The sequence below is a fragment of the Lithobates pipiens genome, unplaced genomic scaffold (genome assembly GCF_037356315.1).
Source record: "Lithobates pipiens isolate NorthernLeopardFrog02 unplaced genomic scaffold, aLitPip1_a1.2 Scaffold_8, whole genome shotgun sequence".
NCBI classification, from domain to species: domain Eukaryota; kingdom Metazoa; phylum Chordata; class Amphibia; order Anura; family Ranidae; genus Lithobates; species Lithobates pipiens.
This window is the reverse complement of record NW_027507903.1, coordinates 417649980-417669347: the sequence shown is the minus strand read 5'-3', so window position 1 is coordinate 417669347 and position 19368 is coordinate 417649980. Positions and strand designations below refer to the sequence as shown.

Genomic DNA, 19368 nt, shown 5'->3' with positions numbered 1-19368 from the left:
AAGATGACATTTCAAATGGTATGGTATCTCCTGGAAGTAGTTCCCAATGCTGTGCTATTGCCCGTAGAATAACCAGCTATAAATTGTCTAGATATGTTGAAATGGAATTCAGAAATATTAGAGCTCTGAACATTGCCAATTCAAAAATATTTTTCACTTAAAACCATTCATTTTAACATTTGCATGCATTTTAATGTCAGAAAAGTACAGGAATGTCTTTGGCGCATAATCATGTTTTTGGCCACAATGGTATTCAATGGGAGTAGCTTAACACCTGAAAAACGCACTTTTTTTGTTTTGTTTTGTTTTTACGACCACCTTCACCTAGTAATTACTTTTTGCATTAGGAAAGAAAAAGAAAAAGTCAATCGCATAAGCACATTCACACTTAAAGTGGTTGTAAACCTCATTTATGCATCAATTCTCAAATACACCAATGCACCATTTTATCATATGTTCTGTAAAAATCCAAAATGGTGTATTTTCAACACTGTATTTTCATCTCCAAGCCTGTCACTGCTCTCAGGTCTATGAGTGTATCTATCGACCAGAGCTCGGGAGGTGTGACATCGCTGGCCCCACATCTCAGCTGTGTACGCACATTGCTTGAAGTGGTCGTGAATGTCACTATTTGATGGGAGATGGGGCCAGACAAAAGATTTTCAGAGAGCTGTTATAGGCCTGGAGATGAAAGTACAGAGGTAAAAATACAACACTTTGGATTTTTACAGAACAAACTATAGAATGGTGCATGTCTTTGGGAACTGATGCATATGAGGTTTACAAGCACTTAAAACGAAACGCACTTTTATTCAGGCTGGGGCAGCAGGAGACACACACCCTTTACTCATGCTTGTGCATAAGTCTCTTCTGCATGCTTGTCATTCAGAATAGAGGGGGTGTGGTAACCTATTTTTTTTGCACATGTCAGATTTTTTTCAGTAGCAAAGCAGGGAGGAGTACAGATGATAGGCTGCTCATATCTCTGCCAGACTGTGCACAAATAAGATGTGCTGCTTTGCCGAGTAAGCTAAAATGTTCAGTTTCATTTTTATTTGGGTTTACAACCACTTTAAGTTCACATCCAAATATGTGTATTCCGTACTGAAAATCTTATTAGTTACAGGATTCATACATGAGCCCATAGGCGTCACTAGGGGGTGGCTTTTGCGAGGCAGGAGCCCCTAGTCTGGAGCCCATAGCCCCGAGTCTCTTGCATCCCTGCCTAAGCAGCTGGTGCGGCTAGCCGCATTAGAGGTGGAGGAGAGATGACCGGGTGGACGCACAGAAATTACATCATCTCTCTCCGCCTGCTGCTTATCACCACTCTTCCGCCCTCACAGCTGGGCCACTACAATGTGGGAGCGAAGTGCAGCAGAGAGATGACATCTCTCACTGCCCTCCACACATCAGCGCTCTTCCGCCCTCACAGCACGGGCCTCTTAAATGACGGAGGTGCAGCATGGAGCAGAGAGATTACATTATCTCTCACTGCCTGCCCCACCTCTCTGCTCTCCTGCCCTCACTAAATGGACCAGTGCTTCCAGGCAGCCACCAAGCGAGCGACAATGCACATCTGGCTGGCATGGCAAGTGACAACTCACATCAAGTGGCAGGTGACGTGGCAAGTGACAGTCCGCAAATGGTGGCAGGTGACGTGGCAAGTGGCAGTCTGCAAATGGTGGCAGGTGATGTGACAATCCACATCTGGTGGCAGGCAATATGGTAAGTGAAAATCCATCTAGTGGCAGGTGGCGGTGGCAGGTGATATGATGCATCTGGTGGCAGGAGATGTGGCAAGTGGCACGCCCAGGGCTTCCACAGACTCTGCTTTATGGTGAGTTGAACCATTTGATTATATATTAGAATGTAACAATGGAAACAATGTGCTTCTGGTGTCATGATGATTGAAACACCCACACCAGCCTTTGGCTGTGAAAAATTGCTTACCACCAGCAAAACTGGGTTTTGCGAAAAAAAAAAAAAACATCTACTTATATCTTTCAATTGCACCTCATTCCTACAACTGTTCCTCCTTTGGAACCAAGTCCATTTTTGTCCCTTTTTTTTTTATGTATATATATATATATATATATATATATATATATTGTATTCTCTCAATGCTGCTGGTCTCTTCCAGCCTCTGTATCAGCATCAGCCGTTCATCATTTCTTTGGACAGGTGAGAACAGTGGGCCCTGTCTGTGCAATATGTCTCGGCATAGCAGTTTTTAGTCTCCACAAGTAGTACATTTGGCAGGTTGACCTCTCAGGAGACATTTGTCATCCCATAACTGGAGGTAACAGTAACAGGGTATACATTTTATAGAAAGCTGCAACTTTTTGCAATATTTAACACTTTAAAGGTCATATGAGATATAGGAGATTGGGTTTACATCTGCTTTAAGTACTCCTTAAGCAACAGAAGCTTTAAAACCTTAGCGTAGGTGGACCATTCACCTTCACACTTCTTACCCAATAGTGTTAAACAATTTAGGCTGGAAAAATAAACATAATTTTTTTTGCTAATCTATAAAACGTCTTTTACACCAGGCTAATTGTAACTAGAACATTTTCTGTTTGTAGAAACATCCTCCTCGCAAGGACTTTGTGAGAGCAGTTTCCTTGCAGACTGGATATCTCATTAAAGCCAATGGGGAAAACAGCTGCGTACTCTATTACCTCACACAAGTCGACCCTAAAGGTAATTCCAGAACACTGTATATCGGCTTTCTATTCTGTCTAATTATCTAAGTACAGTTAACAAATGTAATCATTGGAAAGTAATTGATCCACTAGGTTTGAGATTGGATCTGGATTGGCCAGATTTGCAGATCAGCAGGTGTTTTTTTTACAAGTATAACCCTATCTGAACTATATATAAAGTTCTATATATTTGAACTTTATTTTTTGACTAAAAAGGATGTCCACCTCTGAAAGATATTACCCCTGATGGATGGGCTGATATCCCCCAAAACTACAGAGCAAAGAATATCTGGTTATAAAGGCCTTGACAATGGGTGGGCACTTCTAGAGGAGGTGCATGAAACAGTAGGGATCCGCTTGTTCTGCACCACCGCAGCTGGTGGCAGGGAGTATGAGGAGGCTTGTGCGCATAACTATGGTGAAACGTCATGCCTTCTGAGTGGAGGAAAAAAATGTCCATGTCAATTATATACTGTACATTGCTTTTATCCTAACAAACCCCCTTACATGTTCTAACCTGCTTTTGTTTAGCAAATTGCACAGGAAAGCCAGTTCCTAGAATGGTCTGTTGCTAAGTGGGATGTTTTGCCTGCTATAATCATAAGAGCATCACCATACTGTAATATGAGAATAAGTGCTATGGAAAGCAGTGAACCAATCACTCAAGGAGGGAAGGGGTTTTGCAAGAGCATATTCTGCATATAAGCAGAATTCCATGGTTGTTTTCGAGATGGAATAGAAGAAACAGCTGGTTGCGGCACAAAATCAGAAAGATATATAGATATAATTTTTTTAAATTTTTTTGGGCATTCTATTAGGAATTTTTTTTTGTAACATTCTTGTGCTCTATCTGGTATATAAAATAACAAAGGAAGTTTGGTAGTTACATCAAAATCTATTTAATCCTTTTAACCACAGATTCTGGCTGAATTATTTTACAGTTCTAAGAACTGGACTGTGATTTTCCAAGATTTCATAGTCCAGTTACTGCTACTAAGCATAACTAGTCCGATGTGGTCTGGGAGTGCCACTGTGATGAGTGTTACTGCTGCGTGTGTTTTTTTTGTTTGTTTTGTTTTTTATCCTTTTTATTTTTTCATCCACTATCTCAAAGCACATGCCTAGTACTTAAGGGCACAAAGCCTGGAGTAAGCTTAGTGGAGATCTGCATGCACATAGCCGATTTATAACAAAAAATATAACTTGGAGAAAATTTTTCATTTATGTCATTGGGTATATTGCGGTTTCAATGTTTTCATAGGAACCTTGAAAATACTGAATATGCTGCGCTTAGGATTTTTGACCATTAGATGGCACTCTATGCTTTCTGACTAAATGTGTAACATGCTGGATCAATAAGTATAATGTGCTGTTGTCACTTTTAACATTTTTTTATTTTTATTATTTTATTGCAGGCTCATTACCAAAGTGGGTAGTAAATAAAGTATCTCAGTTTGTGGCTCCAAAGGTAAGTGCATAAATAAATATTTAAGATCATGTATTTAGTTATTATTATTATTATACCAACAATATTTACAGAATTGGCAAATAACTCTCAGTTGAACCTGTAATTAACAACTCCTTCATTCCCTGCTCAACAAATTTTAATATTGCATCCACAAAAAGAGTAACTACACTATATAGCGTATTAAATTAGGATGAAAAGGGAATGGCCTAAATTAACAAACCCATCTTGTTGTTTTCAGGCACATATGCTGGCGCTATTTCTAAGGTTTCGCCAAACTTTATTTCCTACGGTTTCTGTTTGTTAATGCTTTCCTATAATTTTTACTGCTTTTTATAAATAACTTTATTTTTTTCATGTGCCTTTCAGTTAGCTCTAAAACATGAGTTACTTGTGACATCTGTGTATTTCAATAAAATCTATATTGATCATCACATGGTGTGCTGGAAATGTATGTACTGTGATCTGAATGTTTCACACAGTTTTAATGCATACTGCCACAGCAGGTAGACTGCAGGACCCAGGCAAATAATTGAGTTCAGAGGTGGATATTCACATTGCTGAGCTCCATTTATCACTATGGTAAATCACGTTTCCATGATCGCCACAGGAATAGACAGCAATGCACAAAAATGTATTGTGCATTTTTAAAACCATGGTCTTTACCGTGACTTAAACATTATGATTTATGGGCCATTCACACTTCACATGCCTGGGTGTCATTGAGCCCTTATAGTTTCCCTTTAAAAAAACACACTCCATTGCAACAAATAGCAACATTGGAAATAATTTGATTTTTAAATCAAATGCGTTTATAAAGTAAAATTCCTGTGTAATACTGCAGGAAAACTGACAAGTGTGAGGCCCTTTAAGATTAACTTCACCCAGACCTGATTGCCACCCCCCAGCCCACTCTGTCGCTATCTATAAAAATTCTGCATATGTGCAGATGCTCCACAGGACTCTTACAAGTATTTGAGACCTGTGGTATGTCTTCCCGCACACAAGGGTTTATGCCAAATACACATAGAGATGGATAGTTTAAGGTATCCGGGGAATTGTAGTGACCCACAGAACTTGTGCACATGCTAAGGTTGGCCATAGAGCAATAAGAAAATCACTTAATTCCCCCATCAACACAGAGACAGTTTTGACAGGGGAATCCTTCCCACATAGCCCATGTGTTCTCCTGGTGGGGAAAGCCTTCCCCGCCAGGAGAACATTGTAATTGTGTAGCAAATGAATTGTGTAGCCCCTTTAGGCCTAATGGTGACCTCCCAGGGTAAGGGACAGCTGACATCCTTTTGGTGTAGAGTGGATTCCGAGGCATGGTGGGTGTAACGCAACATGAAAAGGGAGGGCGCCAGACACTTTTGGGATGCAAAGATTTTTTTTGTCGCCTCAACAGAACTGTGGGAGAGAGGGTTAAGGCCAGGACACCCTTGGGTAGATGCTAAAAGAGGTATGGGGTTTTTTTTTTTTTTTTTTCCTTCCGATTCATTCTTACTTGGTAGATGGAGCATCAGACTAATGCTGCAGCTGTCCCCCCACCGTCTCTGTACTGAAAACAGAGCCACCGAACATCGCCGATGGTCTGCTCTCTCAGATCCCCAAGAGGAAAGCTGCTGACTGTCAGTTGGCGTCTCTCTCCTCTCTGCTTCTCCATGCTCACTGGAGCGCTGAGTTGTGGAGGGGTGGGGAAAGGCTGTCTCAGCGGCTCGCTGAGACTGCCATCAATCAAGGCAGCTGGCGAATCCAGACTTTGAATTCAGGATGACACGCTGCCTCGCCTGATGACAGTGACTTCAGTGGAGAGCCGACTTCAGACCGCTCTCAGCTGAAAACTGACCACAGGAGTGCAAAACTAATTGCACTCCTGTGACCCAGAGGAGAAGCCCAGCCTTAAAAGATCAGGCTGGACTTCTCCTACTTTAACCACTTAAGGACCAGGCCTCTTTCAGATTTGGCATTTACATGTTTAAAACAGTTTTTTTTTGCTAGAAAATTACTTGGAACTCCCAAACATTATATTTTGTTTTTTTTCTAACACCCTATAGAATAAAATGGCGGTCATTGCAATACTTTTTTTCACACCGTATTTGCGCAGCGGTCTTACAAGCGCACTTTTTTCTGGAAAAAAATCACTTTTTTTGAATTAAAAAAAAGACAACAGTAAAATTACCCCAATTGTTTTATATTGTGAAAGATAATGTTACGCCGAGTAAATTGATACCCAACATGTCAGGCTTCAAAATTGCGCTCGCTCATGGAATGGCGTCAAACTTTTACCCTCAAAAATCTCCATAAGCGACATTTAAAAAATTCTACAGGTTGTATGTTTTGCGTTAGAGGAGGTCTAGGGCTAGAATTATTGCTCTCACTCTACCGATCGCGGCGATACCTCACATGTGTGGTTTGACCGCCGTTTTCATATGCAGGCGCTACTCCCGTATGCGTTCACTTCTGTGTGCGAGCTTGTTTTTTTTCCCAAGTGTTCTTCCAGGACAGCCCTTGAGAGATGGAGCTCCTCCCATCGACACAGGAAACACATTGCCACAGTTCAAAAGGCGGTCCCTCAGGTCCCTGGTCAGTCATTTGTGTTTCCTCCGTCAGAGGAACATGTTGCCAGGAACCTGGAGGCCCCTCTCAGGGGCTGCCTGAGAACCTGTAAGCCATAAGGGACCGGGTCCTGTTTTTTGGCTGCAGTTGGGTCCATACCTTTTTTCTTGTGGCTCGGGTACCGTCCAGCTGAATCGGAGCAGACCCGTTACCCTCCTCCTTCCAGTGCCGAGGTGGCCAGGGGCAGAATGACGCCGGTTTCCCCCAGGAGCGGTGAGTGGAACCTTCCATCTCTGCTCCTTGTTGCGGTGGGGTCGGAGACGCCGAGCGTCATTTCCGGCGGAACCGCATCATCACTGTGTGCCGAGACTTCCGGTTCCGGGTCTCTAGGGTACAAGGAGGAGAGGGAGAGCCAGCGCTGTGCCTGTACAGTCCCGACCAGCGTCCAGCAATACCGGACTAGCGGCGGGATCCGGAGCGGCAGAGGGGGACCATGGAGGCTATTCCCCAGGACACTCCGGTGGAGACAGGCACCAGCCAATCCCAGGTAGGCTGCTGGGCATGCTATTACTCTGGTGGAGTGGTGGTGTTTGTAGGCTGGGTTCTGTAGTGCCCCACGGTGGTGGTTAACTCACAGTTAAGGATCTATGCAGTTGGGTGATTCTAAGGAGGGACATGGAGTTGACGCTAAAAAATTCTTTGTCTTCTTATTTTCAGGCTAAAGAGCTACCAAAGGAAGACAAGGCAGGCCGCAAAAAGTGCCCTAATTGTGGGAATAGGTTGTCCTCTGGCTCTAACAAAGCCCTATGCAAGCAATGCATTGCAAGCTTGCTTAAATCTGAGGAAGATTCCCCCTTAGCAAAATTTTTGGGCTCCTTTTTAAAGAGCTTCTGAAATCCTTCCCTATGCTTTTTAAGGCCACCAGTTTCATCTCTGACGCCTCCACGGACTCCGTAAAATTTACGGCTAAGTCAGCAGCACTTTCAGAGGCAGCAAGGAGGTCAGTATGGATGAAAACTTGGGGGGGAGACACGGTGTCTAAAACCCGCCTGTGCAGCGTCCCTTTTACAGGAGACTTAGTCTTCGGGCCTGAATTAGATTCCGCCTTAGAAAGGACGGCGGATAAAAAGAAAACCTTTCCCGCAAAAAAGAAAAATTTCCAAAGAAAATTTTTTCGTCCCTTTAAGGAACCCTCTAAATCAGAGAAGAGTTCAACCCCCAAAAAACATTGGTCGGGACATAAAGGGAAAGTGGGCATACTGTTTAGCCGCCCCAATCAGGATCCCAAACCCCAGTGACGTCAGGGTTCCTGTGGGAGGAAGATTAAGCAAATTTCTTCCACAATGGGAAGAGACAACCTCGAACGAGTTTGTCTTAAATATAATAAAAAGGGGTCATGCGCTGGAATTCCACAGCAGCCCTCCCTCAAAGTTTTTGGTGACAAAGCTCCCAAGTCACTCAGAAAAGACCAGGGCCTTACCTTTACTGATAGGGGAAATGGTGGATCAAGAGGTATTGACACCAGTCCCTATTCAGGAACAAGGAGACAGTTTTTACTCGCACATTTTCGTGGTAAAAAAGCCGTCAGGGAGGTTCAGACTAATTATGAACCTCCGACCACTGAATCGCTCCATCCGTTACAAGAGATTTCGGATGGAGTCCATTTATTCCATAAAGAACCTTCTCCAGAAAGAGATATTTATGGCCACCCTGGATCTAAGGGATGCTTATCTGCATATTCCAATAAGGGAGGAATGCCAGAAATTCCTTCGGATGGCAGTGCAGATAGACACAAAAGTTTACCACTTTCAGTGCAGAGCGCTCCCCTTCGGTCTGTCATCCTCGCCGGGAATCTTTTCCAAGGTTCTCGGAGAGGCTTTAGTTCCACTGAGCAGAGGCGGCTCTCTAATTAGTCATATTAGGCGGTCGCCTTAGGCCCCGCACTGGGAGGGGCCTCGCGGCCACCTGATCTATCTAATTAGAGAGCCGCCTCTGAGGCTGACAGCTCCGGATCACAGAGAGCCACTCAGCAGGGCTGGCCGCTGGCGTTAGTATAAGGCCACCTTAGGGGGGCAGGAGGGGGGGGGGACTGAAGCTGATGGTCCTTCAAGTGCTTATGGCACCGCCCTGCTCAACAAAGCAGACATCAGACCGGTAACGTGCAGCGCTGCTCCAGGCACTGCGAGCTTCAGCCTCCACACTAACTTTCATGAGCTTCCGCGGCCCCTCCTCCTCCCACATGAAAGGCAGATGATGGCCTTTCATTTCAGCACATCGATCAGTTGCTGCTTCTATCCAAGAGAATCTCCTCCCACGTGGGCGGTACCAGAACCACCTCCATTCCAGCATACTCGTTGGTGAACTGGAAGTAAGTGAGAGGAGGGGGAGGGGCAGAGTGAGACCGGGGGAGGGGCCAGCAGACACAGTAGGAGGAAGGAATGGCATGGATCCTAAGAGGAGGGTAGAGGTAAGGTGCTGTATCATGTCTGATTACACAGCCTGCTGCATGTACATAATAGGGACCATCTAGAGATAGAGGAGGGATAGATTGGGCAGAGAAGGGGATATAAGGACAGAGCAAGGGAATAAGAGATGATGACAGAGAATACATGGGGACAGACAGAGCAAAGGTGATGGGACAAAACAAGACATCAATGAGGCCCCTTTCACGTGGGACAGACTCTGCTTTGCTCAGCGGGGAGTCTGTCTGCTGACTACCCTCCGAGCAGAGCAAGAGGTTAACAGGTCTGCATCTGCTCCACTTATGCCAAGCGGACACAGACACAGCCCATACTGCTCTATGAGCAGTCAGACTGTCTGTTTATACCCAACTGACATTCATCCTGATCAGCCCAGACAGAGGGTAATGGATCCCCCTTCATTTTGTTTTTGTTGGGTCGGATTGAAGGTAGGTGGGTGTAAGTGGACAAAAGTCCATTTACATCCACCGCTCCATAGAAGAGAATGGAGGGTCCGATCAGGTCTGCCTGAAAAAATTACAGGTGGACCCGATTGGATCCTTCATGTGAAAGTTCCTAAAGTGCAATGTGATAGATGTCAAGAATATATATATATATATATATATATATATATATATATATATATATATATATATATATATATATATATATATTTATATATTATATATTATATATACACAGACGCACACACATGCTACAATTGTTCTGTGATAATCTTGTGCATATCCACTGCAAGCTGTTTGCACAGACTTTGGTGTGCCATTACCAAAACAAAGCACATACCATTTGCTTACCAAAAAATGTGATTCCTTAAATTTTTGAAGTAAAGCCCCATACACACTATCAGATTGTCTGCTGATTTTTTTCCTTCAGGTTTACCAAAACCATGTAGTGCAGGGGCCTGCCTGATTGCATACACATTGAAACTCCTAAGGTTTGACCTCCTATTATATGGTTTTGGTAAATCTGATGTAAAAAATCAGCAGACAATCTGATAGTGTGTATGGGGCTTTACATGCACTTGTCATCTGCGGGATATTTACAGCCACTTCACTCAAAAAGTGACAAGGCAGTTTTAATAACTTTCTCCCAGGAGCGTCCTTTCACTACTCTGCCTGGTTAGGTACCAACCACAGCAACCCCGTGTATGCAAAGAATAAAATATATTGTATATGCATTACCAGGACATTTATTATCTGCTTTATTAAAGTAATGTACTTACAGCAAATTTACTGGGATAAAGCAACAAATTGTTTACTTGTCCTGGTGTTGCTTTATTCTTTGCATTTACGGGGTTCCCTGTGGTTGGTACCGAACCAAGATACTATGCCTGCAGTGTTGTTTTTTGAGTGAAGTGGTTGTAAATATCCAGCAGATGACAAGTGCATGTGACCTAATAAGTTTAAAGCTGAGGTCCACCCTAAAGTCGACCTTCCGCTCATTGGAATCCTCCCCCCCTCCGGCGCCACAATTGGCACCTTTCTGGGGGGAGGGGGTGCAGGTACCTGTACAGTACAGGTATCTGCACCCACTTCCGGCGTAGATTCTGCAGAAGGTATGCCCCTTTCCGCAGATATCTACGCCCCTTTCCGAAAGTCCCCCGCTGCCTGCTGGGAAACACACGGATCCCAGAGACAGCGGGGACCATCCTTATTGCGCAGCGCGACTCGCGCATGCGCAGTAGCGAACCGGGAAATAGCCGAAAGGCTCCACTTCCTGATTCCCATACCCAAGATGGAGGCGGCAGCACCCGAGAGACGATCGAGAGATGGGCTTCGGGTGCCGACATCGCGGGCGCGCTGTGTGGGTAAGTGTCATTATTTTAAAAGTCAGCAGCTGCAGTATTTTTAGCTGCTGGCTTTAAATAACTCCCGGCGGACTCCCGCTTTAAGGAGTCAAATTTTTTTGGTAAGCAAATGGTATATGCTTTGTTTTGGTTATTGTACACCGAAGTCTGAGCAAATAGTTTGCAGTGGGTCTGTACAAGTTTATCACAGCACAGTTTTGTTGGATTTTTTTGTGTGACATGTATGTTTTATGCTTATTATTTATTGTACCAGCACTTCGGAATGTACATATATTACTTATTCTTGATATCTCTATCACACTATATAACATTTTACTATTATACACTTATATGATGGATGTTCTTTTCTTTCTTTCCCCAGTGACAGCTTGTCAGAATAGCTAGGATCTGTGAGAGCAGCTCAACATTATACATTACTGTCTCTATACTATACTCTCTTGCCCCTTTTACTGTGCCCCCTTACCCTCCCCCTTGTATTGTACCCTCCTGCCCCCTGTACTGTGCCCCCTTACCCTCCCCCTGTACTATACCCTCCTGCCCCCTGTAGGGTGTCCACTTGCCCTCCCCCTGTACTGTACCCTCCTGCCCCTGTACTGTGCCCACTTACCCTCCCCCCTGTACTGTACCCTCCTGCCCCCTGTACTTTGTCCACTTACCTTCCCCCTGTACTTTGTCAACTTCCCTTCCCCTGTACTGTGTCCATTTTACCCTCCCCCTGTACTGTACCCTCCTTCCCCCTGTACTGTGTCCACTTGCCCTCCCCCTGCACTGTACTCTCCTGCCCCCTGTACTTTGTCCACTTACCATCCCCCTGTACTGTACCCTCCTGCCCCTGTACTGTGTCTACTTACCCTCCCCCTGCACTGTACTCTCTTGCCCCCTGTACTTTATCCACTTACCCTCCCCCTGTACTGTACCCTCCTGCTGCCTGTACTGTGTCCACTTACCCTCCCCCTGTACTGTACCCTCCTGCCCCCTGTACTTTGTCCACTTACCCCCCCTGCACTGTAGTCTCCTGCCCCCTGTACTTTGTCCACTTACCCTCCCCCCTGTACTGTTCCCTCCTGCCCCCTGTACTGTGTCCACTTACCCTCCCTCTGTACCCTCCTTATACAGTTAATTTTTAGCGCTTGAATTATTTGTCCTATTATGGGCATGAGGGGGGTCTCATGTTTAAGTTTTGCCTAAGGCCTCACAAAGCCCTGAGCCGCCTCTGCCACTGAGGCTTCAATCAGTCTCAATTATTCCCTATCTAGACGACCTGCTCCTAACAGCACACTCGGAGAGTCGTCTTTCTCAGGATCTGGAGTTGACTCAACTCAGCCTGAGTCGATTAGGGTGGATTGTCAGTCAGGAGAAATCCAAGACAACCCCAACACAGGAGATCCTGTATTTGGGTTACTGGATCAAGTCTGTAGATCAGAAAATTATACTGCCGGAAGAAAAGATTTTGAATCTGTGGCAGAGAACATCTTTTCTTCAATGCAGCCCCAAATGTACGGTGAGGGAAGTAATGTTGGTCTTAGGTCTTATGACGGCAGCCATTCCAGCCGTACAATGGGCCAGGTTCCACCAGAGACCTTCAGGGATTTCTGTTGGAACAATTAAAGGGCAGAGATATGGAGGAGGCGGTATCAATCCCCTCAAAGATAAAACGCTCCCTCTGGTGGTGGAAGGACAGGGAGAACCTAAACAAAGGGGTTCATTGGGTCCTTCCTATCACTTCAACACTGACAACGGATGCGAGCAGCTGGGGCTGGGGATCCCACCTCGGCTCAAGCTGGGTCCAGGACAAGTGGACCCCGGAAGAGAAATGCTTCTCTTCCAATTGGAAGGAGCTAACAGCGATCCTAAGAGCTGTTTTAGCCTTTCACCCCACAATACAGGGTCACCATCTACAAGTCCGTTCAGACAATATGACGGCTGTAGCATACATAAACAAACAAGGAGGTACCAGAAGTCCTTGTTTGATGTTGGTAGCCAGACGCATTTTTCAGTGGGCAGAAGCCAATCTGGAATCTATTTTGCAGTTCCCCTGAAAGGGGAGCTGAACAGCACGGCGGACTTCTTGAGTCGACAAAAAGTTTTGAACCAAGAGTGGTCCTTACACCCAGAGGCATTCAATCTCATAACAACTCACTGGGGAAAATCAGGAGTAGACCTTTTTGCGAGCAAAGAGAATGCAAAGGTTCCCAATTTTTGCTCGCTAAACCCAGGAGATCAGCCCCTGGCTGTAGATGCCTTGCAAACTCCATGGACTTTCAGTCTGGCTTATGCATTTCCCCCTCTTCATCTCATTCCGAGGGTCCTAGTAAGATTCCTCACGGAAAAAACCTGTTTGATTCTAGTAGCACCATTCTGGCCCAGGAGACCATGGTTCACAACGTTGCTACAATTAACAGACTGTCCGCCTCTAAGGCTTCCCTGCAGAAAGGACCTCCTGTCGCAGGGACCTCTTTATCATCCACAGGTGGCCACACTGAAGCTTTCAGCTTGGTTACTGAGGAGGAAATCTTAAGGAGTAAGGGCCTGACAGATGAGGTAATTGCGACCTTACTACAGAGTCGCAAACCAGTCACGAGGGCTATTTACAAAAAAGTCTGGAAAAAATGTAATAGCTGGCTGAATAGCCGTGACATAAATACGGCTAATATTCTACAGTTTTTACAGGAACGTGTAAACAAAGGATTAACCCTAAGTACTATTAAGGTTCAGATAGCTGCCTTAAGTGTGTACCTAGATGAACGCTTACAGGAAAATCTTTTTGTCGCTAGATTCTGTAAGGCAATCGCTAGACGTAAGCCGGTTAGAGTCAGCAAAGTCCCATCCTGGGATTTAGCAGTTGTACTGAAAGCTTTCTTGGGGTCACCCTTTGAGCCTATCTCAGAGGCCTCCCTAAGGCTTATTACATTTAAGACAGTACTCCTGGTGGCAATCACTTCAGCCCGTAGGGTCAGTGAAATCCAAGCCCTTTCCATCAGGGAACCTTTTCTACAGATCCTAGAAGACAGAGTCATACTAAAAACAGACCCTGGGTTCTTACCAAAAGTAGCTTCTAGCTTTCATAGGTCCCAAGATATTGTCCTCCCCTCATTTTGTCAAAATGCAGCAAATGAGAAAGAAGAACGTTATCATTTATTGGATGTGAGGAGGTGTATTCTAGAATATCTTAAAGTGACAAATCCTTTCAGAATCTGACTCCCTTTTTGTCCTTTTTTCCAGGCAGCGTAGGGGGCAAAAAGCTTCAAAAGTAACCATAGCTAGATGGATTAGGCTAGCTATAGCAGAGGGGTAGAAGGCCTTGAATAGAGATCCTCCTGAGGGTGTTAAAGCTCACTCAACAAGAGCGTTGTCTGCATCCTGGGCAGAAAGAGCTGGTGCCACCCCGGAGCAGGTATGTAAAGCAGACACATGGTCAAGCTTTTCCACCTTTACAAGGCATTACCGACTGGACCTAATGTCTAGTCAGGATCAGGCCTTTGGGAGGAAAGTCCTCCAGGCCGTGGTCCCCCCCTAATCTGGTAAGTACTTTGGGATCCTCTCAAGGGCTGTCCTGGAAGAACACTTGGGAAAACTGGAGTTAGTACTTACCGGTAACTCCTTTTCCGGTGGTCTTCCAGGACAGCACGATCCCACCCTTTATTTGATTATAGTGATGTACTAATGTTATTACCTGTTTTGGTTTATATGTTTTTCAGTTCCATCCTTCGGTTCTTGGTGAATGATTGACCAGGGACCTGAGGGACCGCCTTTTGAACTGTGGCAATGTGTTTCCTGTGTCGATGGGAGGAGCGCCATCTCTCAAGGGCTGTCCTGGAAAACCACCGGAAAAGGAGTTACCGGTAAGTACTAACTCCAGTTTTTCTTATTTTACTTGATTTTATTTATTTTTACACTTTTAAAAAAAATTAATGAATGGATCACTTTTATTCCTATTACAAGGAATGTAAACATCACTTGTAATAGAAAAAAGCATGACAGGTCCTCTTAAATATGAGATCTGAGGTCAAAAAGTCCGCAGATCTCATATTTGGACTTAAACGCAATAAAAAAAATAAAATAAAAATGTCATTTGAAAAAATGACATTGAAAAAAAAATACCTTTTTAAGAGGTATGGGCGGAAGTGACGTTTTGACATCGCTTCCGACCTCCTATGGTATAGAGATGAGTGGGGACCATCTTAGCCTCACTTGTCTCTATACCCAGAAGAAGAAAGGACCCGATCGCCTCCCCCGCTACGCCGGCTCGGGAGAGCGGCGGGAGGCACCACTCCTGCCGCCGATAACGGTGATCTCGCGGCGCACCCGCCGCAGAGACCACTGTTATCATACACAGGACCGCCTCCTGTAAAGGAGGGATATCTCGCCCCCCCCCCCCCCCCAAAATCCATACCAGGCTCTTCAGGTCTGGTATGAATATTAAGGGTAACCCCGCACCAAAATGTTTTTTAAAAATTGTGTGGTGTCCCCCGTGTACTATATCCTCTGAACAGCAGTATATATACTATACAGCCTGCCCTATATACTCTGCAAGAAATTGGGTCTTTGGTTTTGGTGGTGCCAGAACACTGTAAGCCCCCACAGTTACTCTTGTTGGACGCAGGAAAAGGCCCTGCTGGGAAATATATCAAGAATTGTAATTACATGACCCTATTAAACAGGGGCAGAAAAATTGGGCCTTGGGAGGTGGTGCCACAACACTGCAACCTCTGACAGATATTCTTGTTGGACGCAGGAACGTGTCCTTCTGTAAAATAGATGATCAAATATTGTAACTGCGTGCCCCTGTTAAACAGAGAAAATTGGGCCTTGGGTTGGTGGTGCCCTAAACCTAAAATATTGTTGGAAGCTAGCATCATCAATATTGAGGACAAATAGGATAGTCAGCATAGACAGCCTTCAAGGGATCCCGCATCCATAGAAAATTCAATTATATCAGCATCAGGTGCTTGATAGCTGCTGATCCAAGACCGATTCATTTTTATGAATGTGAGCCTATCAACAGAGTCTGTGAACAGGCACACTCTTTGATCCGTTACAAACCCTCCCACAGCACTGAATGTGCGTTCAGAAAGCACGCTGGATGCAGGACAGGTCAGTAGCTCAATTGCATATTGAGCAAATTCTGGCCAGTGGTCCATTCTCAAGACCCAATGGATGCTCTGTTGGAAAGATCTTCAAGTCTGCACTTGCCCCTAGATATTCCTACACCATATAATGAAGACGCTGGCGATGGTTGCTTGAACCGATCAGACTTTGGCGCTGAGGATTGAAAAAATTGTTTAAAGGCATCAGACAGCCACCTTTTCCACCACCCTTCTGACTGAACTAAGCCTCAGCAACATGTTATCCAGCATCGGGAAATCATAACCTCCCAGGGTCTGGAAATGCATTGCAGAAACCTTTCTTCGAGACCTCCTGAAGATGTTTCATCCTCTAATCCCTCTCTGAAGATAGGGTGAGTTCTGCAACCTTACCCTTGTAACGTGGATCAAGAAGGGTGGCCAGCCAGTAATGATCCCCCTCCTTGATACCACAAATCCTAGGGTCCCTTTGTCCTTTTGCAGGCTTTGCAGAATCAGGGAGGCCATGCAGCATAAGTTTGCAGAGGCATTTGATTCTGAGTCCTCTGGTTCACTAAATCACATGGTCCTTAACTCCCTCCTCTGTTATCCTCTACATCCATGCTCACACAATCCTCCTCCTCCTCCTGTGTGTTTGGCAGGCCCGCAGGAATGCTATCTGGATAAAGGGGGCATTGAGAGGACAGGAAGTGCTTCTCTTCCTCTCGCTGTTCTGCCTCAAGTGCCCTGTCCATGATTCCACGTAGCGTGTGCTCCAACAGGAAGACTATAGGGACAGTGTTACTGATGCATGAATTGTTGCTGCTCCCCATCCTTGTGGCCTCCTCAAATGGTGACAGGACAGTGCATGCATCCTTGATCAGTAGCTACTGGCGTGGCAAAAAGCCAAGCTCCCCTGTCCTGGTGCCATACTCTCACAGGTACTCATTGATGACCCTCTGCTGTGTATGTAGCTGCTGCAGCATTGCCAATGTTGAGTTCCACATGGTGGGCATGTCACAAATGAGGCGGTGGTGGGCAGGTTGCATTCCCTTTGAATGTCAGCCAGCCGAGCACTAGCATTGTATGACCGGTGGAAATGACCACAGACTTATCTGGCCTGCCTCAGGAGATCCTGTAAGCCTGGGTACCTGCTCAAGAACCACTGCACCACCAAATTCAGGATATGTGGCAAACATGGGTCAAGTGTCCCTGTCGGAGGGCGGAGCCAAGAAGGTTGGTGCCATTGTTGCATACAACCATTCCTGGCTGAAGCTGGCATGGCGTCAACCACCTCTGAGCCTGCCCCTGCAGAACTGACAGAATCTCTGCCCCAGTGTAACTCCTGTCCACTAGGCAGACCAACTCATGCACTGCATGGCATCTTTTAGCCTGACTGCTTGCATAGCCCCATTAAACGCTTACAGAGACCCGCTGGTTCAGAGGACAAATCTGCAGAAGAGGCCGTAGAGGAAGAAGAGGAGGAGGAGGAGGGGTGGAGGAGAGAGCTGTGGCAGAATCGCCACTAGCATTTTGGAGGTATGGTGGCGGAACAAGCTCAAACACTGAACCCTGTCCTGCAGAGTTGCCCAACGCACTGTGAAAGAAAGGCAACGTCCCTGCCCATGCCTGCTAGACCATGAGTCAGCGGTAATATGCACCTTACTGCTGACCGCTCTATCCAACGAGGCCAAAATATAGCTTTCCTCATGCCGGTAGAGAGCTGGAATGGCCTTCCGTGAAAAGAAATGAACCTGCCACTGAGGTACAGCACATTCCACAAATTCACAAAAGGGGGCAGAGCCTATCAGCTAAAAATACAGCAGTTGCAGTGCTAGCAATTTGGCCAAGTTAGCATTTAGATGCTGAGCATGTGGATGGCTGGGACTGAATTTATTTTTATGGTTCAGCAACTAGGGTAGGGAAATTCGTCTGACAAAATTAATTGGTGGTGTACTACTAGCAGATTGGCTGCAAGTATTTGGGGCACCTATTGCTATACCTTCATTCCTCTCCGTTCAGGTTTTTGAGAGGACTGGAGGTATAGTGGAGTTGGAGATCCCAGATGAGGAGCAAGGAGAAGTCCAACTTTTTCTTTGTGGGTCTTTCAAGTGCTGTTGCCAATGGACTGCATGACAGGTCATCACATGTCTGGTCAAGCATCTAGTGCCCAAGCGGCTGCTGTTCTGGCCTTGCTTGATCTGCTTCAGACATAGGTTGCAAACAGCAATGATGCGATCTGCTGAACACATGTCGAAAAAGGGCCACACCAAGGGGAACTTTTAAAAGTCAGCGGGGAGTCGGCAGTGTGATGTAATAGGATGGTTGCCCTTAAGCTGCCCCCTAGAGGACATATTACCTTGTTTGGAGTTGTGCCTTCACCTCCTCCTCCTCTTCTCTCAGGCACCAAACTACAGTCAGTGACCTCATCATCCCCTCCCTCCTCTCACTGGAGCAAACTTGGCAGTATGCTGCAGCTGCGGGAATATGATTGCCAGTTTCTTGTCCTTCTTGGGCACCCCCTCTCTCTAGGCTCACGTTACTCCCTTCCTCAACCTGGGAACCAACATCGGAGCCTTCAAATTGCTGCGCATCCTCCAGCAGCATGTACCCGACACTGTGCTCGAATTCTTGGGACAACTCCATGCATGATGGTGGGGCAGGACTGTGGACAAGGATCCAGTGGAATAGGCCGCTTTGGCAGCTGCGTTGGAAGGCAAACCAGTCTGAGCCTGGGTGACAGAGGATGAGGAGAGCTTTGTTATCCACTCCACCAACTCTTCCTCATGCTGTGGTTCAATAACACAGCCAGCAGCAGTAAAAAAGGACAAGCGTGCCCCACAGCCACCTGCATAGACTGCACCTTGTCCACGACTACTACTGTTGACTGTAGACACAGAGGCCAATTGCCCTCTTTTAGTGGCCTGTGAGCATCTGCCTCTCCTTGGTGGCCTTCCGGACATGATGTATTTTTTGTTTTGTAACACCACACTACACTGTAGTAGATGCTGTGTACACCACCAGAAAAGTAATAGAAACTGTACTCACTGCATTAGATACTATGTACACCACCTGCACTGTATTAAAAACTGTACAATGGCTGCACTGTATTGTATATTGTGTACAACACCAGAAGTATAGTATAAACTGTACACATTGTATTAGATACTATGTACACCACCTGAAGTGTATTAGAAACAGTACACCACCGAATGCACTGTAGATATAGGTTAAACTGGGTTCAGAGTGTGTGTGTGTGTGTGTGTGTGTGTGTGTGTGTGTGTGTGTG

General features: G+C 45.6%; 1 protein-coding gene across 2 annotated transcripts in view; it reads left to right on the top strand.

The window, feature by feature from the left end:
- LOC143964469 (START domain-containing protein 10-like) overlaps positions 1-19368 on the top strand; it is a 204790-nt gene that overhangs the window by 176607 nt on the left and 8815 nt on the right. For both annotated transcript variants that reach the window (XM_077474244.1, XM_077474245.1), the window contains exons 4-5: positions 2586-2703; positions 4121-4173. In XM_077474244.1, the coding sequence (XP_077330370.1) occupies positions 2586-2703; positions 4121-4173 (171 nt within the window). The remainder of the gene's footprint in view (positions 1-2585; positions 2704-4120; positions 4174-19368) is intronic.